Source organism: Chiloscyllium plagiosum, unplaced genomic scaffold, assembly GCF_037043375.1.
Source record: "Chiloscyllium plagiosum isolate Xiang-an unplaced genomic scaffold, Cpla_swu_hap1 HiC_scaffold_10, whole genome shotgun sequence".
In the NCBI taxonomy this organism is placed as follows: Eukaryota; Metazoa; Chordata; class Chondrichthyes; order Orectolobiformes; family Hemiscylliidae; genus Chiloscyllium; species Chiloscyllium plagiosum.
This window is the reverse complement of record NW_028270148.1, coordinates 101,441,230-101,458,308: the sequence shown is the minus strand read 5'-3', so window position 1 is coordinate 101,458,308 and position 17,079 is coordinate 101,441,230. Positions and strand designations below refer to the sequence as shown.

Here is a 17,079-nt window from a genome sequence, read left to right as displayed (position 1 = left end):
AGGTGTGCAAGACTTTCCTTCTCAACCTGTAACTCACCTGGAGGACACAGAATGACGGAAACCCGAAATTGAAAACGAACCGCATGATGCTTGAGGACGTGCTTTTCATTTTCCATCCCTGTGGGATGCTGCTGTGTCAAAACAGAGACAAATTCATTCTGCAAACCTCGCAAGGTCTAAATAAAGGAGAAATGTCCTTCCGTTTGTGAGGAACAGGAAAGAGCTGAGGTTTATCAGATCAGCCACGATGTCGATCAATGGTGGGGCGGAGCAGACTCAATGGGCTGAACGGCCCATATCTGCTCCTATGTCTCAGAGTCTGTGGAGTGTGCTATCTGAAAGATTGACAGAGGCAGATTGAAACCTTGGAACGGCCTGTCAGGCTACAGAGAAACAGAAGGATTGTGAGACAGCACACACAGTCATAGAGATGTACAGCACAGAAACGAACCCTTCGGTCCAACTCGTCCATGCTGACCAGATATTCTAACTGAACCTAGTCCCATTTGCCAGCACCTGGCCCATACCCTCCTGAATCCTTCCTATTCATACACCCAACCAGAGATGCCTTTTAGCTGTTCTATTTGCACCACTTCCTCTGGCAGCTCATTCCAGCAGTCCAAATGACCTCTCTCTGTGATAAATGAGGTGGTATTTCTTACACCTGACCTGAAACTGCCAAATGCTTCCAAAAATGTGGAAGTCCCGTTTCTCAGGAGAGATACCACAGGCATTAGGAGAGTCACAATGGAACAAAATGAAGGAAAGGAAAAGATTTGCAATTTCAGAACCTCAGCATATTCCAGAACATTTCCTTTTGATGTTGCAGTCATTGTCAACGCATGTAAACGAATGCTTCAGGTTTTAGACATGAACTGGCAGCAGTGTTACAGAAATGCAGACATTCCCACAAGAAGGGTACTCGACTGCCCTTTCTTTGATGCCAAAGCATTGAATCCTTTCAAGAAGGCATTAGATATAGTTCTTCGGGCGTCAGGGGCCAATGAGTATGGGGAGAAAGTGGGAACAGGGTCGTGAGTTGGATGATCAGCCATGATCATACTGAATGGTGGGGCAGGCTAGAGGGGCCAAATGGCCTACCCCAGCTCCTATTTTCCATCTTTCTATATTTCATGCCAACTCCCAGGCAGACGCTTCATGTTTTGCAGCACACTTATGTAGACAGTGCTGCAAGGTTCCGTCACTCTCAATTGCCATTTCACCGTTTGCTTTCTTAAAAAGTCAGCTTCAAAGCCAACCAGTATTTGCCGTTCATGGTGAGGCTTAACTCGGAACGCTTTGGTTTTATCCCAGATTGCCTCTCTTCGATTCGCTCCATGGGAGCATTTGTCATTGCTCCCAGTACAACACAGCTCGAAAGGGAAGCCATGATGTGGAGCAGCCGGTGTTGGACTGGTGTGGACTAAGTAAAGAAAAATCACACAACACCAGGTTACCGTTGAAGAGTGTCGTGCTCACTCAACACCAGGGATCGTTGAAGAGTGTAGTGCTGGAAAAGCACAGCTGGTCAGGCAGCATCCAGGGAGCAGGAGAGTCGACGTTTCGAGCATAAGCTCTTCATCAGGGATTTGGAAGCACCAACTTTCAAATAAACATGTTGGACTATAATCTGGTGTTGTGTGGTTTTGTTTTACTAAAGGGGAAGGTGGAGGAAGTACATTGTTATCCGAAACTACAACAGTATCTAAACCAGTAACCACTAACAAACAAGACGTGATGGGAAGGAACTTGCAGTACCAGTTTTCAGAGCAGCTCTTCTGTTTTGAGGTCAGACTTCCTCTCCCAGTTGCAAAGTAAGAAGTGAGAAAGCTAAATCACTTTTGGACGTTGTGCACGTGGAACGCTGATTGTGAGCTGTCGACCAAAAAAAAATAATAAAATCACAGGATCACTTTCGAATGGGAGTGGGCCACTTTCCGACCTTGCAAACTGAAAAGGACGCTCACGTTGAGACTCTCTGTTGGCAGGGTCACGGCCAAAGATAACTTAAACGAAACATAAACAGCTGTGGATTTTGTGCACCGCAGCTTTCATTTCACATGACCTTTACGGACACTTGCCCAGCTCCCGTGCGCTGCAGATAGAGTCATAGAGATATACCGCACAGAAACTGACCCTTCATTAGAACTTGTCCATGCTGACCAGACATCCAAACCTAATGTAGTCCCACTTGCCAGCTTTTGGCCCATATCCCTCCAAACCCTTCCTATTCATATACCCATTCAGATGCCTTTTAAATGCTGTAATTGTACCGGTCTACATCACTTCCTCATTCCACACACTTACCACCCTCTGTGTGAAAAAGTTGCCCCTTAGGTCCCTTTTATGTCTTTCCCCTCTCACCCTAAACCTATGCCCACTAGTTCGGGACTCCCCCACCCCAGGGAAAAGACTTTGTCTATTATCCTATCCAAGCCCCTCATGATTTTATAAACCTCTATGAGGTCACCCCTCAGCCTCCGATGCTCCAGGGAAAACAGCCCCAGCCTATTCAGCCTCTCCCTATAGCTCAAATCCTCCAACCCTGGCAACATCCGTGTAAATCTATTCTGAACCCTTTCAAGTTTCACAATATCCTTCCAATAGGAAGGAGACCAGAATTGCATACAATGATCCAATGTCCTATACAGCCGCAAAATGATTAGATTAGATTAGATTACTTACAGTGTGGAAACAGGCCCTTCGGCCCAACAAGTCCACACCGACCCACCGAAGCGCAACCCACCCATACCCCTACATTTACCCCTTTAACCTAACACTACAGGCAATTTAGCATGGCCAATTCACCTGACCCGCACATCTTTGGACTGTGGGAGGAAACCGGAGCAAACCCACGCAGACACGGGGAGAATGTGCAAACTCCACACAGTCAGTCGCCTGAGTCGGGAATTGAACCCGGGTCTCTGGCGCTGTGAGGCAGCAGTGCTAACCACTGTGCCACCGTGCCGCCCAACTCCTGTACTCAACGCTCTGACCAATAAAGGAGAACATACCAAACACCTTCTTCACTAACCTATCTCCCTGTGACTCCACTTTCAAGGAGCAATGAACCTGCACCTGCGATATTATTAAATACAGTCACCGTAATTGGTGGCATGTTGCTCCTGCTCAACATGGTGATATTATAAAACGGTCCAAGTTAAATCATAGAGGTCTCCAGCACGGACAAAGGCCCTTGGTCCCGCTGGGTCTGTACCGGTCAAAAGCAAGCACCCACCTTCAGAAATCCCCCTCCTGTCATCTCTCCTCTCTCTCTGTGCACAGTCAAATGGACCGAAGACTCACCAATGAGTTGCTTCTCAATTACTGAGACAGTCTTCATAACTTGTTCATTGTATTCTTTTGGGACGCAGTATCCAAACTGCTATAACCTCTTACTTTCTCTTAAGTATTCCCCTCAAGGAGAGGTGGCGAGAGGGGAAATGACTGGGTGAGCTGCCCTCAGAGAGAGAGAGAGAAAAAGAGAGAGAGAAAGAGAGAGGGCTCATCTCCTTGTTGCCATCTCACCAATTCAGCACTGAGTGAGTGCTTCAGCAGCTCGTGCCAGGTCCCGGGCTGGTCTCTCGGCAGCTCAAGGTGGTGTCTCAGCGCGACATGTGAATGGATCCTGCCTGGGCCCATTCGCGAGGTATCAGGGGAGGTCAGAGAGGCAGCAGTGACAGTATCAGCAGCAACATCGAGGACAAGAGACGTGGAGGACTAATTTTCCTAGCTTAAACTACAAAACACTTTAAGCCAAACGATTACCTATTTCTTTATTTTTCTACTGCAGGTCGTTCTGCTATAACACGTGTTTCGTTAACGTGAATTCGCTGTAATGGAATTGACAAGTTAGGAACGCTGTTTCTAAAGCTTTTCAAACATATGTTGGCTGTAATGCGATTACATCGTTAACACTTTAAGCGCTGTTTCTAAAGTGCGATTTTTTATAACACGAGGTTGCAATAGAATGCAACCATCATGTTATAGAAAAACTCGCTGGGTTCTATGAAGTAATGCTTAACCTTTCAAACTCTCAGTTCTCTTACTCTGCATGCCTAAGCTTTCTTTGCATCTTAGTACCTGAGGTGGCACCATGTGTGCTGATATTATATACTTTTCACTGTATTCCTATACTTGAGTACACATGCTAATAAAATCTAAAATCTAAGGTCCTTATTGGTTTGATTATCGGTCACTTTTACAGTTCCTCACTTGAGGATCAGTCACATTGTCATGGAAATTAAGTCACTAAAAGGTCAGATCTGGTAAGCGAATTTCCTTCCCTAAATGACATTATTGAGCCAGTTGTGTTTCTATGACAACCCAGTCGTTTCATGGTCACAGCTAACTGATACTGGGCTTATGTCATGACAGACTTATCTAACTTACTAAATTTTAATTTCCATGATGGGATTTAAATCCATAGCTCCCAGACAGCCTATGGCTTGCAGTTCAGTGACATAACCACTGTGCTACTGAGCTGCAATATCCCAACTGTACAATTACCTCAACACATCATAAGTAAAAACTTGCTTGTGATAGTTGGAATTGACAGCTTTAATTAAATGTGAAAACAATTCCACGGTAGATTTAATACATAGTAAAAACCCATTTTTTGAATTTTTGCAAGATGCATCTTAGCAGGCCACCCCGACCATGTTCGGTTTTTGTTAGTTGGTCTCTGAAATGGAATCTGAGTGAACGGAACTGGTCTTGTAGAGTATGAGTCCACTCTTGGGTTCTTACAGCACAGAAGGAGGCCACACTGTGTCTGTGCTGCCCTTTTGACACTGCTATCCAGTTAAACCCCATGCACCCACTCTATTCCCAAAGCCATAGAGTCATTGAGCTGTACAGCACAGAAACAGAGCCTTCGCTCCAACCTGTCCAAGCTGACCAGATATCCTAAAGTAATCTAGTCCCAAATGCCAGCACCCAGCCCATATCCCTCTAAACCCTTCCTATTCATATAACCATCCAGATGCCTTTTAAATGCTGTAATTGTACCAGCCTCCACCACTTCCTCTGGCAGCTCATTCCATACACGCACCACCCATTGTGTGACAAAATTGCCCTTTAGGTCCCTTTTACATCTTTTCCCACCCATCCTAAACCTATGCCCTCTAGTTCTGGATTTCCCCCATCCCAGGGAACAGACTTTGTCTATTTACCCTATGCATGCCCCACATGATTTTATAAACCTCCGATGCTCCAAGGAAAACAGCCTCAGCCTGTTTAGCCTATCCCTATAGCTCAAAGCTGGCAACATCCTTGTAAATCTTTTCTGAACCCTTTTCCATTACCCTTTTCAAATCACAGCATAGCACTTTCGCCCCATCTCTTAAACCTGTGTGCTCTGTCCGCCAACATTTCTTCCTCATTCGAGCACCCCATTATTCTGAACACCTTCTACCCCTCAACTTTCTCTGAGGAGACCAGCCCCATTCTGCAGTTCCTCATTCCTAGGGTCTTTCTAGTAAATGTTGCAGATTTTCCCTCCAGTCATCTTAATACTGACTCTCCTGTTAGGGAAAAAACATTTCTCACTATTTAGTCACTCAAAACATCTCGTTGCTTGAGAAGCAATATCATCACCAGAAATACTTACAAATATAAAATAGTTGAACTTCCTCAGAAAAAGCCTTTGTAATTGCTCCAATATGTGAACCATTGTGTTTCTCATTTCTTACCATCAGTGTGAATGTATCTTTGCCTGAGTCTGTGTGCGCCTGATGCTTTTGTTTTGCAACAAAACTCATTTCCCCAGATCAAGATTGTGCCCAGCACATCCTGAGTATTACAGAGAGGCTTCAGATACAAGAGACATGTTTAAAAAAAAAAGGAAAGACAAGATCAAAGAGCATAAAAATAGCAAAAGCGCCTTGAAGTGCTGCAGTAACCACAGTTGAGAAGGTCCTGAGGAACTTCGCCTATTTACAATAAACAATTTTGCTTGTTTTTTTCTACAACTGGTTCATTGAAAACATACCCTCAGTGGGACTGAGCTCTCAGTACCAGTTACAGAATCGTTCCTCTTAAAGCAACTTCAAAGTGTGATCAATTGAGGACAAAATTGCCCAAGCTTTTGCATTGAACAGCGTAAAATGAAAAACACAAAATCAAAAGGCAAATTCTGCCTGTTGTTCACATGCAAAATTTGCAGTTATGTTCTGTGCTCTGTCTGTGTCTGAAAAAACATTGTAAAGCTATTTTGACTTGGACAATATTTAAGCATATCTGTTGGCAGTCTTAGAGACACATTAGGTCCATTGGATGTGCTGTTTTGTAGGCTCAGAATGGTTGTCAGTGTTGAATAACCTGCAGCGTTTCCTATTCCTGTTATAACGTAACCAGTGGCTCTTAAAGGGATCAGTAGAGGCGCCCTACCATTAGGTTGGTTTCTTAATTACAACTTGCCACATTGAGCTGTGGGAAGCACAGGGTGATTGATGTGCCTCCACAACATTCCTGTGGGGCGATAGTGGTCTACACTTACCACCCCCACTATTTATCACCTTGTGTTCTCCCTCCATTACAATGCCAAAACAATTCTACCTGGAGGGTGCAGGGAAAGGTCTGACCTAATGGCGCATTTTGCAAGATTGGCTGATGCAATGGAAACCATCCCAGCATCATTTAAAAGAAAGAAGCATTGCCTTCAATGGAACAGTAGGCATAGGATCTTCATAAGGACTGCACAATCATATTGGGTACAGTTAGCTCCAAGGATAAGCAGCAAAGATGAAAATAAACACTGTTTGAGACATTCATGGTTCGTGTATTCTAAAAGATGCTAACTTGGTATTTTACAGAAAAAAGTGCAAAGGACTGGAAGAAATGAGGCAAATTCCACTCGCTGGATTCCTTACAGACATTAGAATGGGGCCCTTCAGCTTTGGGCACCACTTATGCTGTGCTGGAGCAGATTATTGTTACAATGGCAAGTCGACATTATATCGGCTGCAGTGCAAGTTTGTGCTTTCAGTTTATCCCAACAAAACATTTCCCTGTACAACAACAAAGGTGACTTAAGCAGTGATCAAGCACAGGCACATTTTATAGTGGGTTCTGTACACCAAATGACCACACCACCCCCTTTAAAGTAAAACGGAATATCTTCTGCAGTACGTACAGCAATGTGATCGGTTGTAGATAGTCTCTCAGAATCACCTACGTACAGTTTTCTTTTTAAAAAAGAAAAGTATTTGCTTCTCCCATTTACCTTCCCCAGTTAAATAATGCGGGCAAACCACTCCATCTCTATCAATGGTACGCTGTAGCCAGCATTACTGAGTGCTCTATAACACCTCAGAATTTCCATTTTCTCTCTCTCTCAACCACTGCCAGGTTTCTAATTGGGTCAGCCCGTTACCCAAGAGTATTTTTAGAACAAGAATACGTTACAAGCAATGTCTCACTCCTGTACAAAGACAACATATGACTGCGTAACATTGTGAGACTGTCTCAGGAACCCGGTGAGATACTGCTTCTCTTACCAGGCTCAGTGCAGTTCTTATACTGGTGCGAAGTTGTCTTGGCATTTGTGGCATTGCCATCATCGTGTTCCATCAGTCTTCGGCCTATCCTCTTGTCATCCACCTCTGAAGCATAACTCACCACGAAATACCCTGGGAATAGCAAAGTCAGTGGGTTAAAATGGAAAACAAAAATAAATGCCCGATTTCTGAAAAATTACATCAAGACTTTAGTCAAATTAAGTGCAGTTTCTCACATGTCTGTCAAAGAGGTCGGGCAATAGACTGCTCAACACTTGCTTGGTATTTTACAGAAAAAATGCAAAAGACTGGAAGAAAGGAGGCAAATTCCACTCGCTGGATTCCTTACAGACATTAGAATGATTGAAGAGCATATACCTCATCATCTGCAGAACAAATGGGTCCTCCTCTAAACCCCCAACCGCTGCATCTACTTTTTTCATGACAGTTAATCCAGCAGGCCATTCAGTCCAACAGAGCTGAAAAATGTGTTGCTGGAAAAGCGCAGCAGGTCAGGCAACATCCAAGGAGCAGGAGAATCGACGTTTCGGGCATAAGCCCTTCTTCAGGAATGTCATTCCTGAAGAAGGGCTTATGCCTGAAACGTCAATTCTCCTGCTCCTTGGACGCTGCCTGACCAGCTGCGCTTTTCCAGCCACACATTTTTCAGCTCTAATCTCCAGCATCTGCAGTCCTCACTTTCTCCTAGTTGATTCAGCCCAACAGGTCTATGCTGTGTGACACCATTAGGTTCATGTTCACGCTCCACATGTTAAGATATCCTCTCAGGTTTAACTGCCTCACCTCGCATTTATCCCCCTCAGCTCACCCACTTCTCAGGACAGCGAATACTACATTCCAAGCAGTCGAAGTTAGAAAGCATCCTCCTAAACGTCTTAGTCGAAACGTTGTCACACTAATGGGCACTAGTCTTGGGCTTTCCCACAAATACTAACAGTTTCTCAATGTTGAATGTTTTCAGAGCTATTTCCACCCTTGGCCCTATTCAGAGGTTCATTTCCTTGCTCCACTGTGTCTCCAAACATCAGGCCAAGACTTATCTTTTATGAGTTGATATGTGTTTGGCCAGAAATAAAGCTCTAATGTGAATTCATGCCCCAGTTTCTGCTTAGCTCAGATCCTGAAACCATATTTCTTCACGAGTACTGCAAATTCAGCAGGGGTCAAAAAGGCATCTAGTCATCAATCACTTGGAATCTCCTTCATGATGTTTTGCTCCAAGCTTCAGTCAGGTTCATACCCCATTGGACAGCTGGGATTTGAATTGAATTTAAATTCACTTAATAAATCTCGCATACCCAAAGCCAGTCTCGGTAAGGGTGGCAATCAATTGTCTAACACCCTTCTTCGTTCTTCTCACTATTTAAGGTGACCACAGCACTGCACTGTTTTCAACAAAGTAACCTTTTGGATTTATCCATCAAACTATTTCAGTATTCTGTTACACTTAACGATCACCAATCCACCACAAGGGCTGGCATTAGTGATAAATTCCCAGTCAAAAACATGTTTGGAGTAGGTCTCCTTTTCTAACCATTATGTTGTACTTTGTACCAAAATCAAACTGCATCCATTTTAGCACTCCCTGGTCATAAACACTATCTCAGTTCTTTTGACACCCGCAGGATTGTCCACTAGACTTGACTTGTTTTCCCAATTCCTGCCTGTGTTTGACCAAATCCCGTTCGATTGCAGATGTAGGGACAATGGCATTGACGCCTTGGGATGTTCACCATCCCAATAAAGTGTGGCGCTGGAAAAGCACGGCAGGTCAGGCAGCATCTGACAAGCAGGAGAGTAAATGTTTCAGGCATAAGCCCTTCATCAGGAACTGGAACTAGCTGGAACCCCTGAAAACCTGCAGTCAGCCAATTTCTGAGCCACATTATAAAGAAGCATCCCTCCTTTCTACCTGCACCAAGAATTCAGCTGATAGTTGCAATGTGTGCCGCAAATAAATGTGACATGTTGCAGTTGGGTAGAATCCAGTACTGTGCTTGTCAGCTACACCATAAACATGGCATAATGGTAAAGCCACTGTATTAGTAATTCAGAGGTCCAGGCTAACACTCTGAATTACACAGGTTCAAATCCCACCATGACAACTGCATTTTAAACTCACTACCACCTGATGAAGGAGCGTCGCTCCGAAAGCTAGTGTGCTTCCAATTAAACCTGTTGGACTATAACCTGGTGTTGTGTGATTTTTAACAATAAATCCAATATACAGTTGATTGGCAAAACCCAACTGGTTCAGAAAAGGAAATCTGCTGTCCTTACCTGGAACTTCAGGTACAAGTGGCCTGGCAAGCCATTCAGTTCAACAGCAACTAGGGACACACAACAAATGCTAGCAACCACAGCCTATTGAGGCTTTTTACACATTGCACTAAGTGAGAGAAGGGGGAGTGAGATAGTGAAAGGTTCGTGGAGGGATGTTACCAATGCCCTTGGTGGAGATGAGCTGACCCAACCTATTATTGTTCAGTAATCAAACTATTGATAGACTCTTATAGGACAGTGAGATTTCAGCTTCTTCTTGCTACAGTTGGAGGGAGGACCAGATTCCAAGGAAGCAGTGTTTAATCCAGCCAAAGTATCATTCCTTCCTTACGTTTTGGACAAATGCCCACAAACTTGAGTGTAAGTGAAGGTGAAACAAGGTGACCTTAGAGTGCAACATAAGGAAGAAAAACAGACCAAATGACACAAAGCATTGATTTGCACTGTGTCCTTCATTATCCAGGGAACCTGAAAGCACTTTGCAGCTAATGCATGTCACTTTTGTAATGAAAGAAATGCAGCAGCACATTTGGGCACAGCAAGCTCCCACTAAATGCAATGTAATAATGACCGGCTCGTTGGACATCAGTTAAGGGATAATTGTTGCCTGGGACACAGAGGAGGCAACCCTGTGCTAAATGGTATTGCATTTTCCAAATCGAATTGCCTTACTCTAAGATCTCAGACAAATGACTGCCCCTCCAACAGTGCGGCACTCCCTCAGTACTGACCCTCCGACAGTGCGGCACTGCCTCAGTACTGACCCTCCAACAGTGCGGCACTCCCTCAGTACTGACCCTCCGACAGTGCGGCACTCCCTCAGTACTGACCCTCCGACAGTGCGGCACTCCCTCGGTACTGACCCTCCGACAGTGCAGCACTCCCTCAGTACTGACCCTCCGACAGTGCGGCACTCCCTCAGTACTGACCCTCCGACAGTGCGGCACTGCCTCAGTACTGACCCTCCGACAGTGCAGCACTGCCTCAGTACTGACCCTCCGACAGTGCGGCACTCCCTCAGTACTGACCCTCCGACAGTGCGGCACTCCCTCAGTACTGACCCTCCGACAGTGCGGCACTCCCTCAGCACTGACCCTCAGACAGTGCAGCACTCCCTCAGTACTGACCCTCTGATAGTGCAGCACTCCCTCAGTACTAACCCTCCAACAGTGCAGCACTCCCTCAGTACTGACCCTCCGACAGTGCAGCACTCCCTCGGTACTGACCCTCCAACAGTGCAGCACTCCCTCAGTACTGACCATCCGACAGTGCGGCACTCCCTCAGCACTGACCCTCCGACAGTGCGGCACTCCCTAGTACTGACCCTCCAACAGTGCAGCACTCCCTCAGTACTGACCCTCAGACAGTGCAGCACTCCCTCAGTACTGACCCTCTAATAGTGCAGCACTCCCTCAGTACTGACCCTCTGACAGTGCAGCACTCCCTCAGTACTGACCCTGAGGCACTCCCTCATTACTGCACTGGGAGATCAGCCTGAATGATGTGTTCAGGTCTTCAGAATGAGGTTCCAAAAGCCACAATCTCTGGCTCAGAGGGTTAGGGGGCTACCAACTAATCCACAGCAAAAACCTTACAATGTGATTAATCAATTGATCACTGGGCTTTCAGTGGTAAGTGACATCCTTCAACGTGGGGCCAAGAATTTACTTTGGGAGGAGAAAAATATAACGTTAAAAACCACCCTAATACAGAGTGAAACTGTAACACAGGATGGACATAAGGCACTGTAGGATATCAGTAGCAGCAGAAGCAACATTGTACTCAACCACAAACTGTAACTGTGTGGACCAATGTTTCCCTGAATCTACCATTACTATCAAGCCAAGGGGTCAATGAAGAATGCTGGAGGACATGCCAAATGCAGTGATTGGAACGAGGTCAGCCCGATGAATCTCTCAGAGTGTGAGTTCTCTGATTGCGGCTGTTAACCTGGTCCAACCAGGGAGCCTTGGCTGACAGACATAAACAGGCAAGTCGGAGGTGCTGCTCTCTCTTGCAACTGACTCTGAGCTAACTGGGTCATGTGCACATGTAAATAAAGGGTAACTTGGTGACAGAATACCAGCCTTTGCGGAGTTATTTCACCAGGAACAGCACCAGGCGTGCTTAAAATAGAGATGTCAACCTGGTGAAGCTACAAAACTGCACTACATACAGCATGAACTAAACTGGTCTGAGTGACTCTTCAACCAGTAAATCAGATCTAAGCTCTGCAGTCCTGTTACATCCGGTCATGAGTGGCAGTGGACAATTACGCAACTAAATTGGAGGAGGCAGCTCTGTTAATATCCGCACCCTCAATGATGGGTAGTGCCAGCACAATCAATGCCAAAGGCAACGATGAAGCACTTACAAGCATCAGCTGGAACTGTGGAAAGGAAAATCCATTTTAGCCAATTCTGAGGTTCCTCGCATCAGAAATGCCAGTCCTCAAACAATTCACTCCACATGATATCAGGAAATGGCTGAAGGCACTGGATCCAGTGAAGGCTATGGGCCTGATATTATTCCAGCAATCAGATTGAAGACAGAATGTAACCAGTCCCCTGGCCAAGCTGTTCCAGTACAGTTACAACACTGTCATCTACCCAACAATGTAGAAAATTGCCCTTTACACAAAACAAAATGACAAATCCAATCCAGCAATCACTGCCTCTACTCTTGATCATCAGTAAAGTGATGGAAGGTGTCATCAACAGTGCTATCAAGGAACATTTGCTCAGTAAGAACTTGCTCAGTGATGCCCAGTTGGGTTCTGCCAGGATCATTCGGTTCTTGACCTCATTCTAGCCTTGAACCAAACTAGAAAGGATGTGGTGGACTGAAGTGGACAAGTGAAGGTGATTGCCCTTGGCATCAAGTCAACGATTCGTCAAATGTACCATCAAGCTCGAGAAAAATTGGATTCAATACAAAAATTGGGTATAGCCACACCTGGCAGAAAGGAAGATGGCGGTAGTTGTTGAAGGTCAATTATCTCAGGAATACCTCGGCATACATATTGTCAAATCAACCTGTTCAAAGAGTGTTATTACACATCATTGGAACAGGTGAAACTCAAACCCAGGCCTCCTGACTCAACGTAGGGGCATTGCCACTGCACCAAAGCAACCCTGGTCCCTCAGGGTAGTGTTCTAGGCCCAACTACCTTCAGCTGCTTCACCAATGACCTTCCTCTCATCGTAAGGGCTTATGCTTGAAGGGCTTATGCCCGAAACGTAGATTCTCCTGCTCCTTGGATGCTTCCTGACCTGCTGTGCCTTTCCAGCAACGCACTCTCGACTCTGACTCTCAGTGACAGCAGTGTGTTGTATCTACACAATGCACTGCAGTAGTCCAGCTAAGGTCCTCCAACAGCACCTTCTAAACCCGTGACCTTTGCAACCCAGAAGGGTAAGGGCAGCCGATAAGTGGGATCATCACCATTTGCAAGCTCCCCTCCAAGTCATACACTCTCCTGACTCGGAACTATCTTGCTGTTCCTTCAGTGTCACTGAGGCAAAATCTTAGAACCGTCTACTAAAAGTACCCCACCCAGGAACTGCAGTGTTCAAGAAAGGAGCTCATCAACACCTCCTGTCCCTAGCCCATGAATCAATTTAAAAAATCGGAATACTGATGGAGGGATAATATGCAATCAAAGGAGCTGGTCAAACTAAAGAGTACTATTTGGGTGGCACGGTGGCTCAATGGTTAGCACTGCTATCTGATAGCACTGGGGACCCAGGTTCGATGCTAGCCTCAGGCGACTGTCTGTGTGGAGTTTGCACGTTCTTTCCATGTCTGCTCTGGTTCCCTGCCACAGTCCGAAGATGTGCAGGTTAGGGTGGTTTGGCCATGCTAAATTGTCCCATAGTGATCAGGGATGCATAGGCTAGATGGGTTAGCCATGAAAAACAGAGGGTAGAGGAATGGGTCTGGCTGGCTTGCTCTTTGGAGGGCTGGCATGGACTCAATGGGCCAACTGGCCAGCTTCCACTCTGCAGTTTTATGAAAACTGCAGTCAGAGGTTTAGTGAAATAAGAACAAGTTTTGACAAGTCCACAAGCAATCTTTCACAATTCCGTAAAATCCGATAAATCAGCAGATGGGGTTAAGTCTAGATTTTGCGAGGTGTCAACTGATTTAGATTTCAGACTCAAGATTAGAGTGGTCCTGGAAAAGCACAGCAGGTCAGGCAGCATCCGAGGAGCAGGAGAATTGACATTTCAGGCATTAGCCCTTCAATTGACATTTCAGGCATTAGCTGTGTTTTTCCAGCACCACTCTAATCTTGACTCTGATCTCCAGAATTTGCAGTCCTCCCTTTCGCCTAGTTGATTTGGATATCACTCCGAACACTTGCAACACCTCAGAAAGGGTTGTGATTGAAGTGGAGCTGTCATGTGATGGGCTCGAAGTCAGCTAACCCATGGAAATAAGATAGCTGAGGACATTATTCAAATAAATCAAATACAGCAACTGGAAACAGCAATGCTTATTTCATATCTAAACTCCACAGTACACTGCTTAGCAGAGTATTTCGGAAGAAATTACTGAAACAAAAGGGCAGACATATTTGCTTACAAACTATTGAAGAGAATAAATGTTCCTGTGCTCTTTAGTAGTATGTGTCATTGGGAATTAAATCACTGGGCAGACATACCACTAATTATCCTTGGGGAATTCCTTTGATGTAAAGACTAAGATGCCTCAGCTGCTGCTTTCCCTTTTCCTAACTCACTGGGCCAAAGATCTTCAAAGGAATCCCATGCCCCAGCCATGAACTCTGAATCTTTCTCTAGTTTCACCTCTGTACCCTCCTTGACCCGTTGTTGAGTTCACCCTGTTCATCTCCCGATCCTCTGGCCCTATTGCCACCAATCTCTCAGACTACTCCTGGAATGAGGGTTGGGACTTTAGCGTCAGAGATGGAACAAGAGTGACGGGGCCACAGTTTTAAAGATCTTAGATTTGAATTAGATTCCCTTCAGTATGGAAACAGGCCCTTAGGCCCAACGAGTCCACACCAACCCACCGAAGATCAACCCACCCAGACCCAGTCCCATATATTTATCCCTGATTAAGACACCTAACACTATGGGCAATTTAGCATGGCCAATTGACCTGGTCTGCACATCTCTGGACTGTGGGAGGAAACCCATGCAGACACGGGGAGAATGTGAAAACTCCACACAGCCAGTTGCCCAAGGCGGGAATTGAACCTGGGCCCCTGGTACTGTGAGGCAGCAGTGCTAACTGCTGAGCCACCCTCTCTCCCCCTTGGGATCAAATCCAGAAGAATGACTTGTAAGAATTCAGTCATCTCTTTGTCTGTGGGTTTCCTAACCCTACCCCTGCATCAGGTGGAGTCATGAAGGAGCAGCGCTCCAAAAGCTTGTGATTTCAAATAAACCCGTTGGACTCCACCCTGGTGTCGTGTGACGTCTGACCTTGTTAGATCAGCACAGCACAGCTTCTCTTTCCTGCTGGGTGGAAGCCTAACTTCCACAGAATCCAGTCGACAGCCGAGTGGAGAATCACATTGTCGATGGTGCCACGTTTCCGAGGAGACAGTAAGCGGAGGCTGAGCAAAGATCCTACTGGAAGAAATGCCTCTGTTTCACAGCCAGCATTTACCTCTGGTTGTGAAGGGCTTTACAACTGCCTGAGTATGTGAAATATTTAAATAAGACCTCATTCTTTCTTTGTAATAAAAACATATTGGGTGACTCATTCCAGCTTTTACTCACTGTTTGAGCGCCCAACTTTTATTCCAGTAAATCATTCATGATCATAAATATAGTGTGGTAGGTCTTCAGTATTATAGCCTCTAACTTGGGGGGACATTAACATTAACTGTTAGGTCAGGACAAAAGGTTTATATCTACTCCAACATCAGGACTGGCAATTACTTTTTCCTGTATATACATGCACACAAATATGTGCATATCATATAGATGGTATTTAAAATATATGATAATACATAGAAACATAGAAAATAGGAAGGGCAGGCCATACGATGCTTTTAGCCTGTTCCACTATTCAATATGATCATGGATAATCATCTAACTCAGTCCCCTGTTCCCACTTTCACCCCCTTATGCTTTTATCCCTTTAGCCAAATGGAACTGTTTATTCACCAATCCAACTGTAAGCCATTCCCTGCCACTTGTAGAATTCACAATTTCTAGTCCACCATATTCCAAAGATTGTAATCCCTTGGGAAAATTTCTCAAATACATTTTAGCCTAACCTGATACCTTGGCTCACACTCTCAAAGACATTTGTTCTGCACTGTTGTATCAGTCTCCATTACTAAACCCTGCTACTAAACACTAGTCACGTTAAAGTGAGTGTTGCACACTATGGGAAAAGCCATGATAAATGTGCCAAATGTGTAAAAGTTTTATAGATCTCTAAATTCTTTCGGAATGTTGTCAGAATTACATTCACAGAATTGCCGTAATTGGGGGTGGAGCTTGAGATTAGCTCCGCTATTAAAGATTTGCCTTTATTAAGGATTTGTTCAGCCATGTTAAATTGAGGGGCTTACCCTTTTGAGGCAGTGGGCAAAAGGGGCTGAATAGGAACAGGAGCTTGTGCTGAGGCAGAGGGCAGCAAGTAGTTAAGGGTAGGCCACAGGAATACAAAAAGTGAGGATCTAGGAATCAACACTGTGGGGACAATTGGAAGTCATTAAAGACCAACAAGGAAGACAGTAGGTGAAAGAGACAGTCAGACTAGGTACTGATGGCTATTTGTCTTTGAAGTCCCTCACAATGATGGGAGTGATGAAGATTTTCCCCCCAACCTCAGACACCCAATGTCCACACTCCCAGTTCAGGTATAGTCTAGTCAGGTACAAAGCAAAGCTCTTGCTGAGCTGTCAGCTCCTCACTCTGAGGAGATGGCTCTGGCTTTAATCTCACTGTGGCCTTGACCACATCGATCTAGCCTCACACTTACTCATAGCAGGAGGAGCTCATTTGGAAGAGAAACGTGGCTGAGACTCTGAGTGCATTCTCAGGAAGGCGTGATACACCAATTTGGAAAAGAGTATGAGTTTTGCTCGTGCTCTGGTCAACATTGCCCTTACAACTAATACCAACCGTAGCAGCAGGTTTTATAGTAATTCGTTCACTTACGGTTTGTGGGTAGATTGGCTGCCAAGACGGTTCAAACAAACAGTGATGACAGTGGTGTCCAAACTCATTCCTTGGATTTGAGGGTGAGCTGAGGCACTATACAAATGCAGCTCATTAAATTTCTGTGA

The 17,079-nt window shown here is 45.2% G+C and overlaps 1 protein-coding gene across 1 annotated transcript in view; it reads right to left on the bottom strand.

Annotated features, from left to right (window-relative positions):
* Positions 1-17,079, bottom strand: part of LOC122553050 (sodium/potassium/calcium exchanger 3) — a 392,739-nt gene that overhangs the window by 351,706 nt on the left and 23,954 nt on the right. The window contains exon 2 of the mRNA XM_087991604.1: positions 7,500-7,631. Within this exon, the coding sequence (XP_087847730.1) occupies positions 7,500-7,631 (132 nt within the window). The remainder of the gene's footprint in view (positions 1-7,499; positions 7,632-17,079) is intronic.